The 17,429-nt window shown below is 40.5% G+C and overlaps 1 protein-coding gene across 3 annotated transcripts in view; it reads right to left on the reverse strand.

Annotated features, from left to right (window-relative positions):
* Positions 1–14,608, reverse strand: part of ZNF106 (zinc finger protein 106) — a 40,952-nt gene extending 26,344 nt beyond the window's left edge. For all 3 annotated transcript variants that reach the window (XM_008926657.2, XM_018082288.1, XM_018082287.1), the window contains exons 1-4: positions 14,579–14,608; positions 6,450–6,535; positions 5,135–5,196; positions 1,404–1,595 (exon numbers count right to left, since the gene is read on the reverse strand). In XM_008926657.2, coding sequence (XP_008924905.1) covers positions 1,404–1,595; positions 5,135–5,196; positions 6,450–6,503 — 308 coding nt within the window. In that variant the 5' untranslated portion in view covers positions 6,504–6,535; positions 14,579–14,608. The remainder of the gene's footprint in view (positions 1–1,403; positions 1,596–5,134; positions 5,197–6,449; positions 6,536–14,578) is intronic.
* Between the last annotated feature and the right edge of the window lie 2,821 nt (positions 14,609–17,429).

Below are 17,429 nucleotides of genomic sequence, written 5' to 3' on the forward strand. Positions count from 1 at the left end.
CAGTCTAAATGTTCAAAGTATTTATTCTACCAAATGAGGAGTTTTTAATCAAAAGTTTTTTTCAGAAACTGATTACAGAAATGTTTCATTCTGACATTACAGGAATACTTCCATTCTAGATCCCTGGACAAGAAAGAAAACCTTCACACCACTGCCCAAAAACTATTGATTTGAGTAAACTCAAAATTCATATTGCATCACCCTTTAAGTTTTCAATACATTCTGGTTCTGCTAAAAGATTACTAAATAATTACTCTCTAATGGGAATTGGTCTACTGTGTAAAATAATCTGAGCTCTAAGACAAAAAACGATGTTTAAGTGACACAGTAAATTTTAAGAGCTGACTCAACTAGATTATGATCTAATGGAAACAATTTTGCTGAATTAGTAACTTAATCCTTGTACTTTCTGTTTTTCCCCCTTCTCCAAAGAGCACCCAGCAGACAGATTTTCTAAGATTTTAGTTGCCTCAGAACAACACTGTACTGACAGCATTGCTCCTTTACCATAAAACCAGGAAAAGTGACATTTTTGCTATCTACATTGACCAATATGAAAACATTACCATTGTGCAGTACAGAGACACACTAGAATGATAGAGTGGTGTCAAAACCAAATAATCTCAACAGATTTCAACACTTGGAAACACTAATTCAAATTTCTAGCCACAGCAAGCAAGAGCTTCTTTCAAAAATCATACGCCCCTTTAATACCATTGCCATGCCATAAACCTACTCAAATAATATATTCCCAACTGGAACATCATACAAGCAATGCACATGTGCAGAGCCACGTGGAAAATAAAAGGCAACACTTACTAGTCTCTGCAGCCTTCTATTTCATAGTGAGTCAATAGACTATGTTTAACTCATGGCAAGCAGCAAGGTAAAACAGGTAAGAAATTTCATGCAAGGATTATGGGAACTCACTGTGACATTGACAGAACAATCCAATTAATTTTAAAAATAGACAGATTAATGTTTTATAACAAAACATGTTCAGCAACAGTTTCTAAAAGGCCAGGTTCTTACAGACATCCTCCACCCTAAACAATATTAGCATTACTGTCACATTTATTAAACCTTTCAGTCAAAAGGGTGTAAAATATTAAAATAAAAACATTAGGGCTCTCAAAACACAAGATACAACACTGGGGACTCTTTTTACCCATAAGGGAAAATACTGGTACTTCTTTACTAGTAGTAGCTCAACAGAACAAGAACATTCAGCAGAATCATATTTACACATTTAAACTATGATATCAACAGAGGTCTCTTGGATTGTTCTCACAACAAGTACACTGGCTACAGGCAGTTTACATTTCATGAACACCTAAGCCTTAGAGTGTATCTTCACTGTGTTAAAAGCAATTCTGTACCTAAGAGGAGAAAGGAAAACTCACCGTTCCTTCTTTTGCTTGATTAGTTGAATGAGTTCTTTGTCAAGGTATTCTTCTTCTGCCTCTTCTTTCTCTTCCTCTTTTCTGTCATGGGCATTAACATTGTCTTTGTGCAACTGGCTGGAGATGTGCTTGGCATATGATGACAAACCCACCAATGTCACCCTGCACACCCGGCATTCATGGTTGCTTTCCCTAGGAAGAGAGGCAGAGGGTGGACTTTCAACTCTGCCAACAGGCATGGCAGGCACCTCTGGTCTTACTTTGTTTCCTCTGAATGTCCTTGAGTTCACGGCAACTAGGTTTTGTTCAGTGTATTTAAGTTACTTGAATTCTCTAGCTTTTTCTTTCAAGGTTTAGTTTTTTGATGGTCAATTTTTAAAAGATTTTTTTTCCAACAATCAAGAGGTAAGAGACTTGGTAATAAAGCTGTGTTAACTGGGAGGAGGAATTCTTCTTGAATTGTTGTACTCAAAATCTTTTCAGAGGAAACATAGTGAGCGAGGAGGCAGAGTGGAAGGCTTACAGAGCTAGCAGGAGCTCTGAAGCCCTTCCATGGTGCCAGCTGCACTGGGGAAGCCTGGTGACAGCTTCTACATTTAATCCTTGCCCTGAGCCTTCCCCCAGTGAAATTTAGAAAAGGGAGGAGGCAGTACATGGATACAGCCAATCCTGATACAACATAACCTAAACTGGGACAGCTGAGACTGCTGCCTGGAATCCAAAGACTCCACAGCACACTGAGTGATAGGAGGGTGTCTTCAGTTCACTGTACTTTATTTGGTTCAAGTGTGCATGAAGTCTACTTTCTACTTTAGAGGACTTATCTTAAAAAATACAGAAATTATTTCAGCTGGAGAAAGTTGACAGCTGTGTCAGACAAATGGCTTTACTCATATTTCAGTGAATACTGGATTAAGGTTACAAGATTTTTTTACCTTTTTTCTTTTTAAGAAATTCATATTTCTAAAAATATCATATTTGTTCTTCAGACAAATGCTTTCAGTACTCCAGTGTTAAGAAAATATGTTGTTAATAAGAAACCTAAACAAGGAAAATATGTTCACCAGGTAAAAAAAAAAATCAGAAAAAAATTAACCAGAGCATAGTCCACTGCAAAAAACTCAGCAGGACCAAGTCAGGAGTGCATCCACAATACTTTTTTCAATTCTGCCAGCTAATAAAAGCAGATCTGCATGTCCCCATGGCACACTTGAGACCAAATTCTAAGAATGGAAGTTTAATACCAACACACAGTTCATGACTGAGGTCAAGAAAGTAGGATCCATAAAGGAAAAAGACAAACGTCTTTTTGAATCCTCATTTTTTCTAGGTAACAGTTAAAAATAAAATGAGAAAAAGATGAAAAGATGCACCTTCACTCAAGATATTAAGGCAACATCCTTATCAGAGTGGTTAATGAAGTGTCAGTAGCTATGTTTTATTTATCAAGGATATCAGTAGTTTTCCTATTAATGTAGTTGAGATATTTAACCAATGCAGTCATTCACACACAGGTAGAAAGGATTTAATTTTAAACAGACTAAATATTAAAAATTAGAATTTTTATATTTAATTATTTTGTATATTGCAGCCTAACTAATTTCAGATTAAACATCTGGATAAATTTTTTTTACAAGGTCAGTAGCTTCCAAATTTAGTCTGTATTTTCCAGAGTTGGGTGTACTTCATTTTGCACACTTCACGCTCACTAATAAATAGTCAAAGCCCAAATACTATATATTTTACTTTGGGCTATCTCATTAATCCAACAGAGATAACCAAATCACTAAATTTACTAATGCTATTGGAAGAACCCTCTCCACACTCATAAATAGCACAGCTATGCATAGCTAGTAAGTCTTATTTTTAACTTATGTCAGCACACAAAGCTGAAAACTATATTCTTTTTACATAATTTCAAACAGGACACTTCAACAAGAAACATACCCTAGTGGTACTAATTAGGTTTTAGAGAACAATCCACATCCTTCACAAGATCAATGGTTCAATTCTTCCATAAAATTTTTATCATCTTCATTTATAGATTAACTAAATAAATGCAAAGTTGTATTTACTTTGGACAAAGCCAGTGATTTAGCAGCTGGCCTGAGGACAAAGAACTTGTTTCTATCACTTCTAACTTGAGAGTTACTAATTACAAAGCTGTAGTTCTTGTACCAACTGACAAGTCTGAAGACTCAGGTGGCTAGTGACTAGACTTCTCTGACTGCTGTTAATCTACATGAGCCCAAAGGAAAAACCACACTATTTTTTTCTATATGAACAACTGCTTTAATTGAAAATGAATTGGCTAGGAGTTCACTTAAGGAAATTTAGATTTCCTTCAGTTCTTTCCTTATCCCCACTAATATCAGCCAGAATTAGCACACTCCATGACACACACTGATCATCTCTACACATTCCCCTACCATACAGGAACACCACATAATCTTAGTTGTTCAACAAGGCAGCCAAAAGAAGTTTGAGGTAAACATGACAGAAGTATTCCCAATATAAAAGCAACCAAGAGCTTTATTTACTAGATGTGTACTTCAGATTGTAGATTCAATGTTCCTCATACAGCTACTTAGTTGAAAAGAATATACAACAAAACAAAAAAAACCCCAGATAATTTTGTTTCCTTCTCTGCCGTGCCCCACACAATGGGGTCTTGGGAGCTAGACATGTTCTGCAGATGTGGCTGGGATCAAGTGCATCCTGCCAGCTGAGATCTGTTCTGTTGAGCGTGAAAAGGATTTCTTCTGTTAATGAACAGCTGGGGTGGGGTTGCTCCGAAACCAGAACGCTCTCTGCACTAGAAGCTTTTTGGCTTCTGGTTAGCTAACTTGTAGAGCATTTCTGTTCTTCTAACAATTATTTTGAGATCAGCTGAAAATTTCACTTATTTTGGCATTTTATCTCTGGTGAACAGAAGGAGTCTACCTTCCTGGGGTATAAGACACATGTCATGACATGATGAATCTTCCACACCTCTAAGAGTTGAAAAGAGGATTATTTCTTAGTCCTTTAAAAGACATTTAAAAGAGATTTGCCATTTCCATATAAAGTTTGTGCTGCAAGATGATTAAAAATTAGATCTGTAGATCAAATACTTAGGTATTTGATAGTATTTAATTCTCTCTGGCTATGTCAAAATCCACATACCTGAAAATGCCTTTAAGTATACTCTGGTTGCAACTTGATTCCATATTATTACGATGATATTTGAATATCCCTTAACCAGAAAGAAAACACCATCCACCATGGTAAAATCCCTTAACCACACAACTGGACCAGGACAGCAAGCAACAAGGCAGTCACTCAAGCAGATATCAGTCTTCTCACAGTGCTTTAAAAGATTAACATCTGTTTCTACATCGTTGAAAACTTAAAAAATCCCAAAACATTTTAAAAAGGAAAACATCAGTGTTGATGATTCTGCCAAAGGCAGAATTCTAGTGCTTCCAAGAAACCAAGCATGAAACTGCCTAGAATAAAGTAATTTTATTTCACTGCAGTCCAAGAAATGCAGATGAGCTTTTCTGTTTGCCTCCTGAGTTCCTGGCATTAAGAGAACATGTTCATTGCCAGCTTTATGACAAGGCATCCTATCAAGTGATACATAAAAATAAATTGTGCAATTCTGCTTGTATGGGAAATACATCATGAGCTCTTCCAGAGAGTGACATACTAAATGCACAGAGAGGAAGGATGCAAGATTGTTCTCATACCTTCCCTTCAAGTTTTCAAGTTCTCTGTGGTGAAGCATGCTTCTCATGTGTTCTTCCATCTCCTTCAACATGGGAAAAAAAATAAAATTGGTCAAAACAAAACGGTAATATTGTATGTGAAAAGCTCACTTTTGAGAACTCTCCTGCTTTGCACAAAGGTGTGCTCCACTCCTACAGGGCTGTAGCAGTTGCCATTCCTGTTTCTGTGACTGTGAAAGCACCAGTAGGCATGCTTTCAGGAAGTTATACGTCACCCTTCCTGCGGAAGGACACACAGGAATCCTTAACATTCAACACATGGAAAGCAGAATTCCAGAAGAAAGATGAATAACAGTGCATGTAGTAAAGCTTATTAGATTAATTTTTTACAAATTACTGTTGATAGTCATTTTAATTAAAAGTCTTATTGATACCACTGTTCAGAATCATGACACTTAAAACAGTTTTCCTGGGCAATCTGAGCAATTTCTCTGTATTTGTGTAATAATATAGCTGCAATTTCATCATCACATACTATTTTGCTCTGCTAGATGCACTTCAGAAACTAAGATGTCAGTTTGTTGTTTACAGCAACCTTGATCCACGAATTGCAGTGCTGCTATAATTAATTCCTGAAAGGGAGCTACTGGAAGAGCAAGAACATTCATCACTCAGCAAAAACAAGCAGTTCAGAACATTTAACTTTCTTTTGGTGTTTGACTCAAAGTGTTTGGAAATCTTCAAAGAACAGATACTAATCACTGTCCTCCTTAGCCCTTGAAATCCCATATTCAAAGGGAAAGGAATATCTTCAACCTTGAAGACTTGTGTGAATTAACACACTGGTATTTGTAACACCTCCACATGCCATGTGGCTAAGCAATACATGAAGGTCCACTAAGAGACACTCAGTTTCAACACAGACTTTGCATAATATGCAGTACACAGAAGATGCACACCAAACTGATTCATTAATGAAAATACATGTTGTGCTATACAATTTCACTTTGTCCTTTCATAGGGAAACAGACTTCTCAAAGGGAATTAAAATAAATTGTGTATTACAGTATTCTTAACACATCACAATTTACAGCAAATGACTGTGTTTTTCACTTTAGTATCTTTATAAAATAATATAAAAAACTCAAAGACCTCATCATTTCTAGTGTTCAGAATCAAGCATATTGCACAGTTTATTTCAAGACAGATACTCCAAAGCACGCAATATATACTTAGTAGATGGAAACCGCACTTGGCACAATTTTACAATGGAAGCATTTCTCATACACGTTTCATATTAGTATTTACCGATACATGTAGACCATTGATTATTTACCTTTTTTGAGTTGTACACAATGTGACATAATACACATGTTCGTTGCCGAACCATGCTTATTACTCTGGAAAGATCTTATCCCATACCTGCAAATAAAAATAATACAAAAATAACCAACGTTCAGGATGACTTTTTCATTAATCCATTTTACTAAGGAAAGTAAAAAAAGTTACTATTCATGAAAACACCTGTGCTGAGCTTAAGAAAATACATGCCTCTCATGCATAGTCAATATTCTTCAAAAAAGATAAGGTAGTTTTGAATAGTCATCTAAAACATCTATAGCAAAAAGTAGCTTTCCATTTCTTTCATTTTGGTTCTTGTCCTCCAAGACAGAGCCCTCATTCTACAAGCAGAGATCCGTAGGAATCCTCTCAGCTACTCAAATCAGATTAACAAAGCACTCTTCAACTAGGACGATGACAAGGAGAGAGGAATTGGGGAAACCAAGCAGGGCAAACGCAGATCTTTATTTTGGTACAGAGGAGGGCTCAAGGAAGATATTTAAGGAAAATGAAACTAAGGCCATTCATATCAAAGACCACCAGCCTTCAAGGCTTATCAATCCATTTATTCATAAAACCTAACATGATTTAATTTCGTATTTTTCTCATTAGCCTCTGTAAGAATTATGCATTATCATGTACTGAAAGACTGATGTAGACAGCATTTTAAGATACATTCTCTAACACCATGCTCTGCTTGGGTACCATATGTGTTTGAATCATTAATAAAACCTATTAATTTTCCCAAGAGTACAAGATTATTCAAAACTTTGCACCAGAATATTAAGCATTTTAACACTGATCTACTTAAGACTTGCATATATGCAAACGAAAGCAGCAGCAGGTCAAATTAAATGCTGTATGTATTTTATCATAATGTTTAACTCATCAGGAGAGCAATTAAATTAGAGAGGTACATAACTGTCTAAGTTATAATACGAAGCCAGGCATGCCTGTTTAAGTAACAGGGTATAATCTTTTCCCTTTTCTTTCTCTTAAAATGCAGAATGATTGAGCATTACTGTCAATTTTTATGGACATGGTAGAGGCATTTCCTCACCCTAAACTGGAAACAAATGTACCTTTTTCCTACTACACAAAAATACAAATCCTCTTAAGTTTTGCTATCTCACAGTAGGCAACTTCAGAGCTAATTTAGCTAATACTATCAAATTTAAACTGCAAGAGCCTTCATCAATAACTCTTCTCCACAGTTGACCCTACAAAGTCAGTTCTTGTTTAACACTGACCTTCTGTATCAGGGGCATCAAAACCTCCAGATCACTAGAAGCTGTGAGCAAAGGGCAAGAACTGGATTTTTACCAAATCCAGATTACCTAGAGTTAAAGCAGCTCTGACATTCAGTGGTACCATCTGACTGTAAACAAACAAAAATCAGCAAGCAAAACCACACCCCTCTAAGTCCAAATTGTAATTCTTTGACAAGTAACTTTTTACCTCCAGATGTGCATGGCCATTTACAGTTAAGGTTTGCACCAGCATCTGTCCAGCTTAAAGGGGAAGGAACTGAGAGGTGCAATAGCCCTTGCACCTTTAGACAACATAAGAGTTTCCTCCCTAAAAAAAATTCGCATCATCATATCAAAACAAACACACTTAAAACACAACAGGAGATTCAATCATCTCATGTTCCCTAACCACAATTCTTGACCTCAGTGAAATACATGATAGTGTTTAAATATGCACTTTTTAGTTTTATCACATTGGCACCTGATGTATTTGAATCATTAGTAACAGCCATTTATTTTGACAAATCACCCCCAAAAATGTATAAGATTATTCAGAAGTTTGCATCAGCCTAGATCATATAGAACATTAGTATAAATTCATTTGGTATCAGTGATATGCATGCAAAAGCACCTGCCTTCATGGAAAGTCAGGATATAGAAGTACCCTGTTTTGGAACAAATTATTTTAAAAGCACATATAAAGAGTATAACTTGGTTTTAAACATGTGTCAGCTGAGACAGCAGTTAAGGAAAGTTAAAGCTAATAATTAAGAGAAAATGAGGTATTGAGGCCTCATGATTTTCCATTAAGTTATTAGGCAAGCATAGCAGCACATCATCAGCATACTGTTTACACACAGATCTGCACAGCTGCAACAGATCTAAGGGAATCTTTACTGATCATACAGAAGTGACAAAGGTTTACATGCCTATCCAACATAGGAAAGCTGTTTTAATGCAATTAATAAGGATGTCAATACGAGATAGACATATCCGATTGCAAAAGGCACAGCAGAAAGACTCCTTAGGTGCCTCATAAGTCACCAGCGTGCCTGTAACAAATGTGGATAGAGCCTTCCTAAATCTTCGTTCACGAAGCCTAGACATGAATAAGGATGTACTCATGAAAAGCAAGGCTGCTAATCCTTGCACCAATTTCAGACACTTCCTTTTGTATTAAAATACTCTCTACTCCCCCAACATCCTTCACTAGCACTACTTTGTAGTTTAGTGGAATAATGCCCTACATGTGCTCAGGATCTTGTTCAAGATCACCCAAGTATTTACAGAATTCATTCTGCACAAGAGCAAAAGCAGCCTGGGACTTAAATCAGGAAAAGCAGGCCAGTTAGCACGTAACATTTAATAGCTTCCACCAGCAGAGCTAACGTTACACCTGTTTTGGCTAATTAAAATATATAGTAACTATACACGATTACAGGAAGAGTTTTCGGCTAACCGCCCAATCAACTGGGCATTACTTATGACAGAGTACTAAAAATACTAATGGAATTCAAATGCTATTGGATGTCACTATGAAAAGGGAACTTTCATCTCTAAAGAGAGAAGCCTCAGAGGCATGGACTCAGAAGCAGAGACTCAGTAGATGCTACAGGGACTGGGAGAACATAGACAAACATCCTATTTCCAGATCACCTCTTGATTTGCTGTCTTACATAGGTATAAACCACCTCACATCATCCTTAGCTTTCTCCCAAATCCTTCTATGAAACCCATGGCTCACTTTAATTAAAGTACTTCAATTTCCCTGTAAAAGAACTTCCAATCACATAATAAATCCAGGGTATTTCCTCAGTCACTATGCAAAATCAACAAGAACCAGACAGCTTTTAAGCCCTGTGGTCACTGATAGCATTTCATCTCCTCATATACTGCTCTGTCCAATCGCAAAACTTTCATACCAAGAAACTTGAGAAACAAAGCTTTCTCTAGATAATGCAGACACTTGAATTCTTAGCAGCACCAACAAATCACAAACTTTAAATATAAACGACCTTCCAGCTTTTATCAGATTTAACACTTCATGCTTTTGAAATCACCAACTTGTTCTATAACATAGGAAACTACTTTTAAGCAACTTGAGCAGGAATACGAGCTACTCTAAAAAATGAGAAAACTGCAAGCAAAGATAAGGTTTTGCCAAAAAAGACCCCCACCACAACCTAAGAGAGAAACACATGTCAACAGCAAAATGTAGAGCATTGAAAACAAATGAGATGTTACAACAACTTTCTATTTTGAGGGAATGTAATTGTTCAGTGAGTGATTTTTTATTTGTTTGTTTTCAAGGAAAGAGATGCATTTTACAACGTCATATAAATGCAACTTGCCCAAAGCCTGCACTTGCACAGAGCTTTGGAAATGCCACACAGTTTTAATTAAATTAAGCAAGTCTGCTACAGAGATTTTGGAGAACAATTCTCACAAGTAAAAATAGTCTACAAAGAAAATAAGGCATTAGACCACTTCCTGCTACAGCATCCATTTGTCCACAGTTATTCAACCTTACCGGATAACATACATTAAAAACGTACGTCAAGATTAAATCCACTACAGATTAGTGGCTGAACAGTCTGACTATATAAAGCCACAAGTGCCATGGAGTGGGGCAGGCAGCCTGGCATTCCAGCTGCCTAGAAATTCTCAAGAGGCTTCAAAGAGATCAGCAGTGCTGGCCTGTCTAAAGGCCTGCCTAAACGCTGCATGCCCCTACAGACAGCAGTGGAAATGCAACACTTGAGAAGAACAAGAGCCTACAAATTCACCATTCAGAATGTTCTGCAGCATCATATTCCTCAGCACCTCAAAGAGGTGTCATTCCTATTGCCTTAGTGACTTCTCTCCTGCAGCAACCAATTGTACACCTAACAATTGAGTTGTAGAATAGTAACACTAATAATACAGAGGCCTATGCTCAAATTTCATCATCTCAAGCAGAATTTACACGGAATAAAGCAGCAACATTCACAGACTATCTTTTCTTCCCAGATTTGTTGCCCTTGAGGCATCTGAATTTACTATGTTAGTATTACTAATTTCACTAATTACTTTAACCCTACTTCTGGGCACATGTGGGAGATGCTTTAACCTTCCTTCCAAGATGTTGTTCTGTTCAACTTAACCCAACCAACAGACAGAAACTTAAGGACTATAGTCAAGTCATTATTCTTCTCCAGCGTGCTATCATGCAGTGTACAAACTACTCTGTAATCACAGGTTTGTTTTTTTTTTTTTAAATGTGGCAAAGGAGAAAACTATATTACACACCAGTAGTTAAAATATTGTAGCAGAAGCCAAACTTTTAAGGTAAATTTCTCCCTGTTTTCCAAGACTTAATTTCACCCACATGACATACTGAGGGTACACTAGACCCCTCAGCACCGAAGCAGCACATCAAATGTTATAACTGGGAAGACAAGTGTTCAACTGTGTTGACACTGAGCCGGAAGAGAAGACTTAGCTAATAGGTCGAAGTTCTTTAAGTTCCTGTTAAAAGCAATAAAATTTAGTCCACTAACTGGCCTAGGAAACATCTAGCAGAAACTGTTTGAACACCATCCCACGAGTATGGCTGGTTTTTTTCACAATGCACAAGGAAAGTATGCTGGAGATAAGGACACTGTAGAGAAATACCTTAAACAGATCAGCGCAGGCACAGGAACACCTGGCATGAACACAGAGTTTTCATTGACTTCTATTTTTATTTAATGTAAACCGAAGAACAGGACACAGACCAGAAGTATATATACACTTTAAGACACAGTCAAATTGCAATCTTTCTAATTCCCTATACATAGCAATGCTAATAATTTCTTAATATCTGAACTAAGTTTTCCTTGCTGTAAATCGAGATCATTTCTCCCTAGTGAAAGTAAATGCCTTATTGCTATTACAACAGATTTTTACTCATCAGAATATTCAGGAATATACTCTGTCCTAATCGGAATTGAGTGCTGTTCAGCATTACTGCTGTATACTGTCACTTAGAACACTAAAATGCATATACCCGGAAAGCTTCTGTTTTCCCCTATACTCCCAGTTTGTTTTAAGGTATATGCAAACTCGTTTTCTTCAGATGTTTTCCTCAAATATCACATTTCTTGAGTCTATTAAAATTGTTGTTCCTCTTTCCAGATTGCCCAAAGCACTTCAAAAGAATTCTTAAAAGCTGGACATAGTACTCCATCTAAGACGCCTACAACCACCTTTTGGAGTGGGGAATTTTCCTACCCCTACTACTGTTACAGCCTCAAATATAATTGAAAATTACTGAGACAAAGTCTTACTAAGAAGCAACATAGTGATCCACAAGATGTAGGAAAAATAACCAAATCGATTTAAATATTTCTGTGACTTACAAGAGAATTCACATTACCAGCTTATTCTGGTAACCTTGAGTCGCTTTATAAAGGGTCTTCAACATACAGACCTCCTTAAGAATTACAGAAATACCAGACACTTAACTTGACACTTATTTCTGTAACATTTAGTTGTACTCTCTTTTTTCCTTCCTAAGGAAGGAAATGTCTCTTTCACTGATTAGAAGTTAAGAACAGGGACTCAAAAGCCACATCGAAACAGACTACTCTATACATCCCATCTATTGCAGTTCCACAGAAGCAGGTACCTGGCCTTGTCAAAATAACTCAGGCTCCCTAAGAAAGATCTATATAGACACAAAAGAACAAGTAAGGAGAGTATTCAGTCTGTAATTGGGCTTCCTCTATTTATACTGTCATTACAGAGTATGAAAAACCACTGGAGGGTGATTTGAGGCACTTGAGCCAAGGTAGTCAGGTCACTCTTCAGTATGAGGAGCTTTCATGCCAAGAAAATTCAAGGTAAGGATCTCAAACATTAAGATAGCAGTCATTAATTGCCCAGTAATAGAAAGACAGGGATCTGTCTAAATGATTCCATCTCCGTAATGCAGTTTGTCCCCAGGCTGAACAATAGCAGCTCCATCATCTTAGGACCAAAACGTAAAATAGTCTAGGACTTGATGAAAAAAACCCAAAAGTTTACACTACAAATATGAAAAACACTTTTATAAAAACAAAGAAGTTACTTGCAATGCACAGTATCCTCTTACTTTGCTAGAATGAGCTCGAGTCAGACAACACCTCACATCTTATGACACCATCTGGTGGCAGAGTTCACAGAAGACAGTGACCAGATGTTAAGAAGAGCTTTAACAATTTAAATGTGATTCTAAAAAAATTTAAATTTGATTCTTGATATGTTATGAATTTTGTCTTTACAAGATAAAGTGGAAAGAGAAATTATGGGAAAATACCTCCATTTTACCTAGATAAAGTTATCTACAAGTCGTAGTACCTCTGTACACAATTTGGGTACGTATTTGGAGGATCATGATTGTTGTCATTCTTTTCACTGGATTTACAGTCCTGCATAAAGTAAGATGGCATCTCTACAAACACGTGGCATTTTTGGACATATAGACTAGAAGGTACCCAAAGATTGGTCACAGCAACCAAACTGACTCAAGTAACAGATAAATACAGTTCAGCTAAAACCAAGGACTTGTTCCAAATTGAAAATGCCAGATTATAGCAAGTATTTAACTACCTTTACATTCAAAAATCAGTCATTAGTGGAACATACACAGTGGTGTAAATGTAGCTGCCTTGAATTGCCAGTTCAGCTGAAGTCAAGCAAGGACTTAAAAAAAAAAGCTAATACAGTTGCCTCTAATGGAAGAGACTTCAGGATAGGAATCTATTTTCCAAGGTAAGAAGTTACAGAGCCACATCATATTGGCCCTTAGAGCCATCAGTAGTAATCTCAAATATTGCAGTGCTAATGAAGATATACTTTCAAACTTCAGAAAAGGTATTAACCAAATTTTTGGAAGGCTTAAATGGTCTTTTTTTAAGGTTAGGATCTATGAGTTCAGCAAAACAGTCAATTAGCTTCATGTAATAATTGAGGCTTAACTAAAAAAGTAGCAAATAACAAAAGAACAGCAATACCAGCAAACACATAGGAAATGCAGACCCAGGAACTCATGTTGAAAACAAAGTCCAGGAAACCTCAATCCTCTTCTCTCTCAGGTCATGCCTCAGAACCCATTTGTTCATTAAACCTGGACTTCAGCAAGGAGGGAAGGTGAAAAGGAACATTTTTACTTGCGAGAGGATATTTTGATCAAACCATTATCAATGAGGATACTACTATTTATACTGAGGTATAAGCTTGAATCATCAATGCCAGCACTATCCCATGTTTCATAAACTTTTATGAACTAAAGTTCATAAGCACCCCTGAACAGCTCTTAATATAATTTAAGTTTGCATGTGAACTGCCCTGCTTGCAACGATGAATGATCACATGGTACCTCATGTTTCACCGTACAACTAAGGCTTGTTTCACACTATAAGTCCTATTTCTTTTAGGCTACTATATACTTATCACCACATTCATACATGATTTTACTTCGACACATTTTTTTAGCTGTATGCTACGAGGAAGGTAACTAAGCTATTCTACTCAAAGCCACAGTTCATCCCTGGAAACGCTGCTGGCAGGTATGAAGAGACCGCACGGCAGCTCCACATCTGTAACAGAGATCCTGCTCTAACAAAGCTCGGGTCTAGCAGGATAACAAAGTTCAGGGATCATTGCAGCACTACAGTATGCTCACCAGGCAAAACAAGGAGCATGCCCGCCTCAAGGCAGATCCCCGCTGTCGCAGCCTCTCCGGGCCGCGTTGACCACGTTGCCCCCCCAGGACCCTCCCCGTCCGCTAGAACCGGAGCGAATCCCACCACCCCCGGCCGCCGCGGCCACAGCGCTCCCCGAGCGCTCTGCTCTGCGCAGCCCCGGTACTCACAGCTCGCACCCCCTGGCCGGGGGAGCGGCCCGGCAGCCATTCGCCCTGCGGCACCGCGGAGGCCCGGACCCGACTGCCCCCACACTCGCCGCCCGCTCGGACCGCGCCGGGGCCCGCCCCGCACAGACCCGCGCGCGCGGCGGGCGGGGCCGCGGCCCGCACAGCCAAATGGGTCGGCGGCCTCGCTGCACGCCGGGAGGCACGTCTGCGTGCCCGCGAGGGCTGCCGGGAAGTGCAGTCCTGGCAGCGCGGGAGCTTCGCGGCGAGGGCGGCGGCACCGCGGCCAGCTGCGGGCATTTCGCAACCCATAATGATGTTACTGCTGTTGTATGTAAATACAGCGCTGTAAACACACATACTGCCACGTGCTGCCGCTCTAAAATGCAGGAGCCGAAGGCCGCGGTTACCTCAGCAACGAGAAGCCACGAACATCGTGCTGGGCCGGCCCTGCCAGGGCGTCTGCGTCCGGGAAATCTGCTCCAGGGGTGGTTTGGAATACAGGAGGACAAACGGGCTCGTGCCCGCGTTTTGCAGCGTACAATAACCTTACTCCACTGGGACTTTTTGTGAAGCCAAAGTCCGCAGGAGCTCAGAACATCCCGAGATGCTCCGAGAGGGAGAGGAGGGAAACCAAGGGCCTGAGATCGCAGCAGTTTCACTGGCAGAGGGACCTTGTACAGGCTCAACGAGCCGCGTAAGCTGCTGCGGCCCCGGTGCTGTGAGAGCTCTCGGCAGTACTGGCAGTGCTTGCAACCTTGCAGCAGGTATGGGATCCGACAGCAACCTGAGCATCCACACCCGAGAAGGAATACATCTTGGGAAAGGCTGCCCGGTCCAGCTGGAAAAGGTCTGTGACTGCCAACAGCAGCTTTCCCTTTCTGCCCTCGTTCTCTCCGCTGGTGACAGAAGAGAGTTGACACGCATCGTCCTAATAGAGAGAAACTTAACTGGAGGAAAAGCCTCGCTGATACAAACAGGGCTATTTCTGCGCTATTTGCTAACGCAGCTCCGCTCAGCGCGGCCGGACCGTGGGGCACCGCACGGACGGCGCACGCTCCACACACTCTGCATGGACACCGCGCACGCCCCGCATGGCACATCCCGCACGACCCGGGCGGCCACTTCATGTGCCCAACCCGCGCGGCGCCATGAGGGGTGACCGAGGCCTACCCGCGGGGGCGGCTTGATTTCCCGCCGCAATGTTGGGAGTGGCGGATGGCGGTGCCCCGCTTCTCGCTTCCGGGGCGGTGCGGCGCGCGCGGGGCTGGCGCTCGCAGCGGGGGCGCGGCGGGACATGGACCTTAAATGGGGGCTGAGCGCGCCCAGCCCGGTCGGCGCGGAGGGAGCGGCGGCGCTGGTACTTGTAGGTGTGCGGCGGGGCGGGCTTTGCAGCTTCGCAGCGCCCCGGGCAAGGCGGTAGCCGGGCGGATTCGGTCCTTGGCCGCTCTCCTGCCTCGTAGCGCCCTGAGCGGGGCGGGCGGGAGCCTCTGTGGGCCGAGGCGGCCTTGGCCCGGCCGCGGTTGCCGGCCGGTCTCGCCTGCGCGGAGTAAGGGGGCGGCCGGGACGCGGCGAGGCCGGAGGCGGACCCGGGTCCTCCAAGCCCCCGCCTCAGCCTTGGGCTGCGCCCGTCCCCTCGTGTGCGGGGAGGCCTTGCGGGCTCCCCCCTGCCTGTGGTTTTTATTTGCTTGGCGAGAGCCCGTGAATTGAGCTGTTGATAGGATACAGGAGAAAACCCACCCATTGCTGCGTCTTCTTAAACCTACGTTCTACCCGGCTGCCTTTGAACTCAGCCGTAACATGTTGTAGTGGTAATCAGAAAGCATCGAACGTAACCTGTGTTTTGGTGCTTCCCTCAGCTGTATGTCTCGATACCCTTGGCTCTTCTGGGAAGCTAATAAGAGTCAGCTTTATTTTTCACTTTCTTCCCCTTTTTTCACTTTCTGTTTCACACAAGAAGGTTATCAAATCAATACACGTGATTTGACAACCTAAGTACACAAACTTAAGAAACTTCGGAAATTTCTTTATGCAACTTCTGTAGCTATTTACCTTCCTCTTTTTTGCTCCCTCAAAAAGGACAGTAGATGCTCAGTGTTCAGAACTAAGGATGTTGTTTTACTTCCCCTTCATAAACAAACCTGCTCCTGTGCTGTAGAGAGAACAGCTATGTAGGAAGGTGTATAGGGACAAAGGGAAAGCCTCCTACAGTACTGATTGACTGATGGAATTGAGCAGTTAATTGCTTACTGACATTCTAGTAATAAATGCCTGACCTCAGCTCTGCAGTTTTTGAACTAGGTTATTATACAGCACAATTTGTGTCATTAGAAGAAATGGAATCTGTTACTGTCTGTATGTGAATCAAAGTTTGACTATAAAATTCTGTTGGCCAGTAACTAATTTGAAGGAGGTTTCATGAGGCTTTTCCAGGGACAAAAATGAATTGTTGAGATGAGTACAGAACTGGATACGCTGCACAGAGGAGGTGGCATTGCTCACGCCCGTTCTTTGTGCTATCGCCTCTGTGCAGTGTGTTCAGGAAGCTGATAAGAAAGCAGGAAGCATGCAGAGTTGTGTCCTGTTCTTGGGCCCTGGCCTCTTCCCCCAGGGTCACAGATGCTTTATTAATTTTTCTTGTAGGCATAATCATGTGGAGGAGTACATTCTGGTGCTGATGCCTTGTGCTACCCTGCATTATCTGGGCTGAATTTCAGCTAACTAACAAGTAGAATAATTGCTTGTGTTAAGAAAGAAAGGGTTTTTAAGAAAACAATAACTAAATTAGTGATGATGAATTTGAAAGAACAAAAGCCTCCAACCCTAAACACAAAGGTACCTAGCTTGTAAACTG

The sequence above is a fragment of the Manacus vitellinus genome, unplaced genomic scaffold (assembly GCF_001715985.3).
Source record: "Manacus vitellinus isolate BGI_N305 unplaced genomic scaffold, ASM171598v3 scaffold_6_pilon, whole genome shotgun sequence".
Taxonomy (NCBI): Eukaryota; Metazoa; Chordata; class Aves; order Passeriformes; family Pipridae; genus Manacus; species Manacus vitellinus.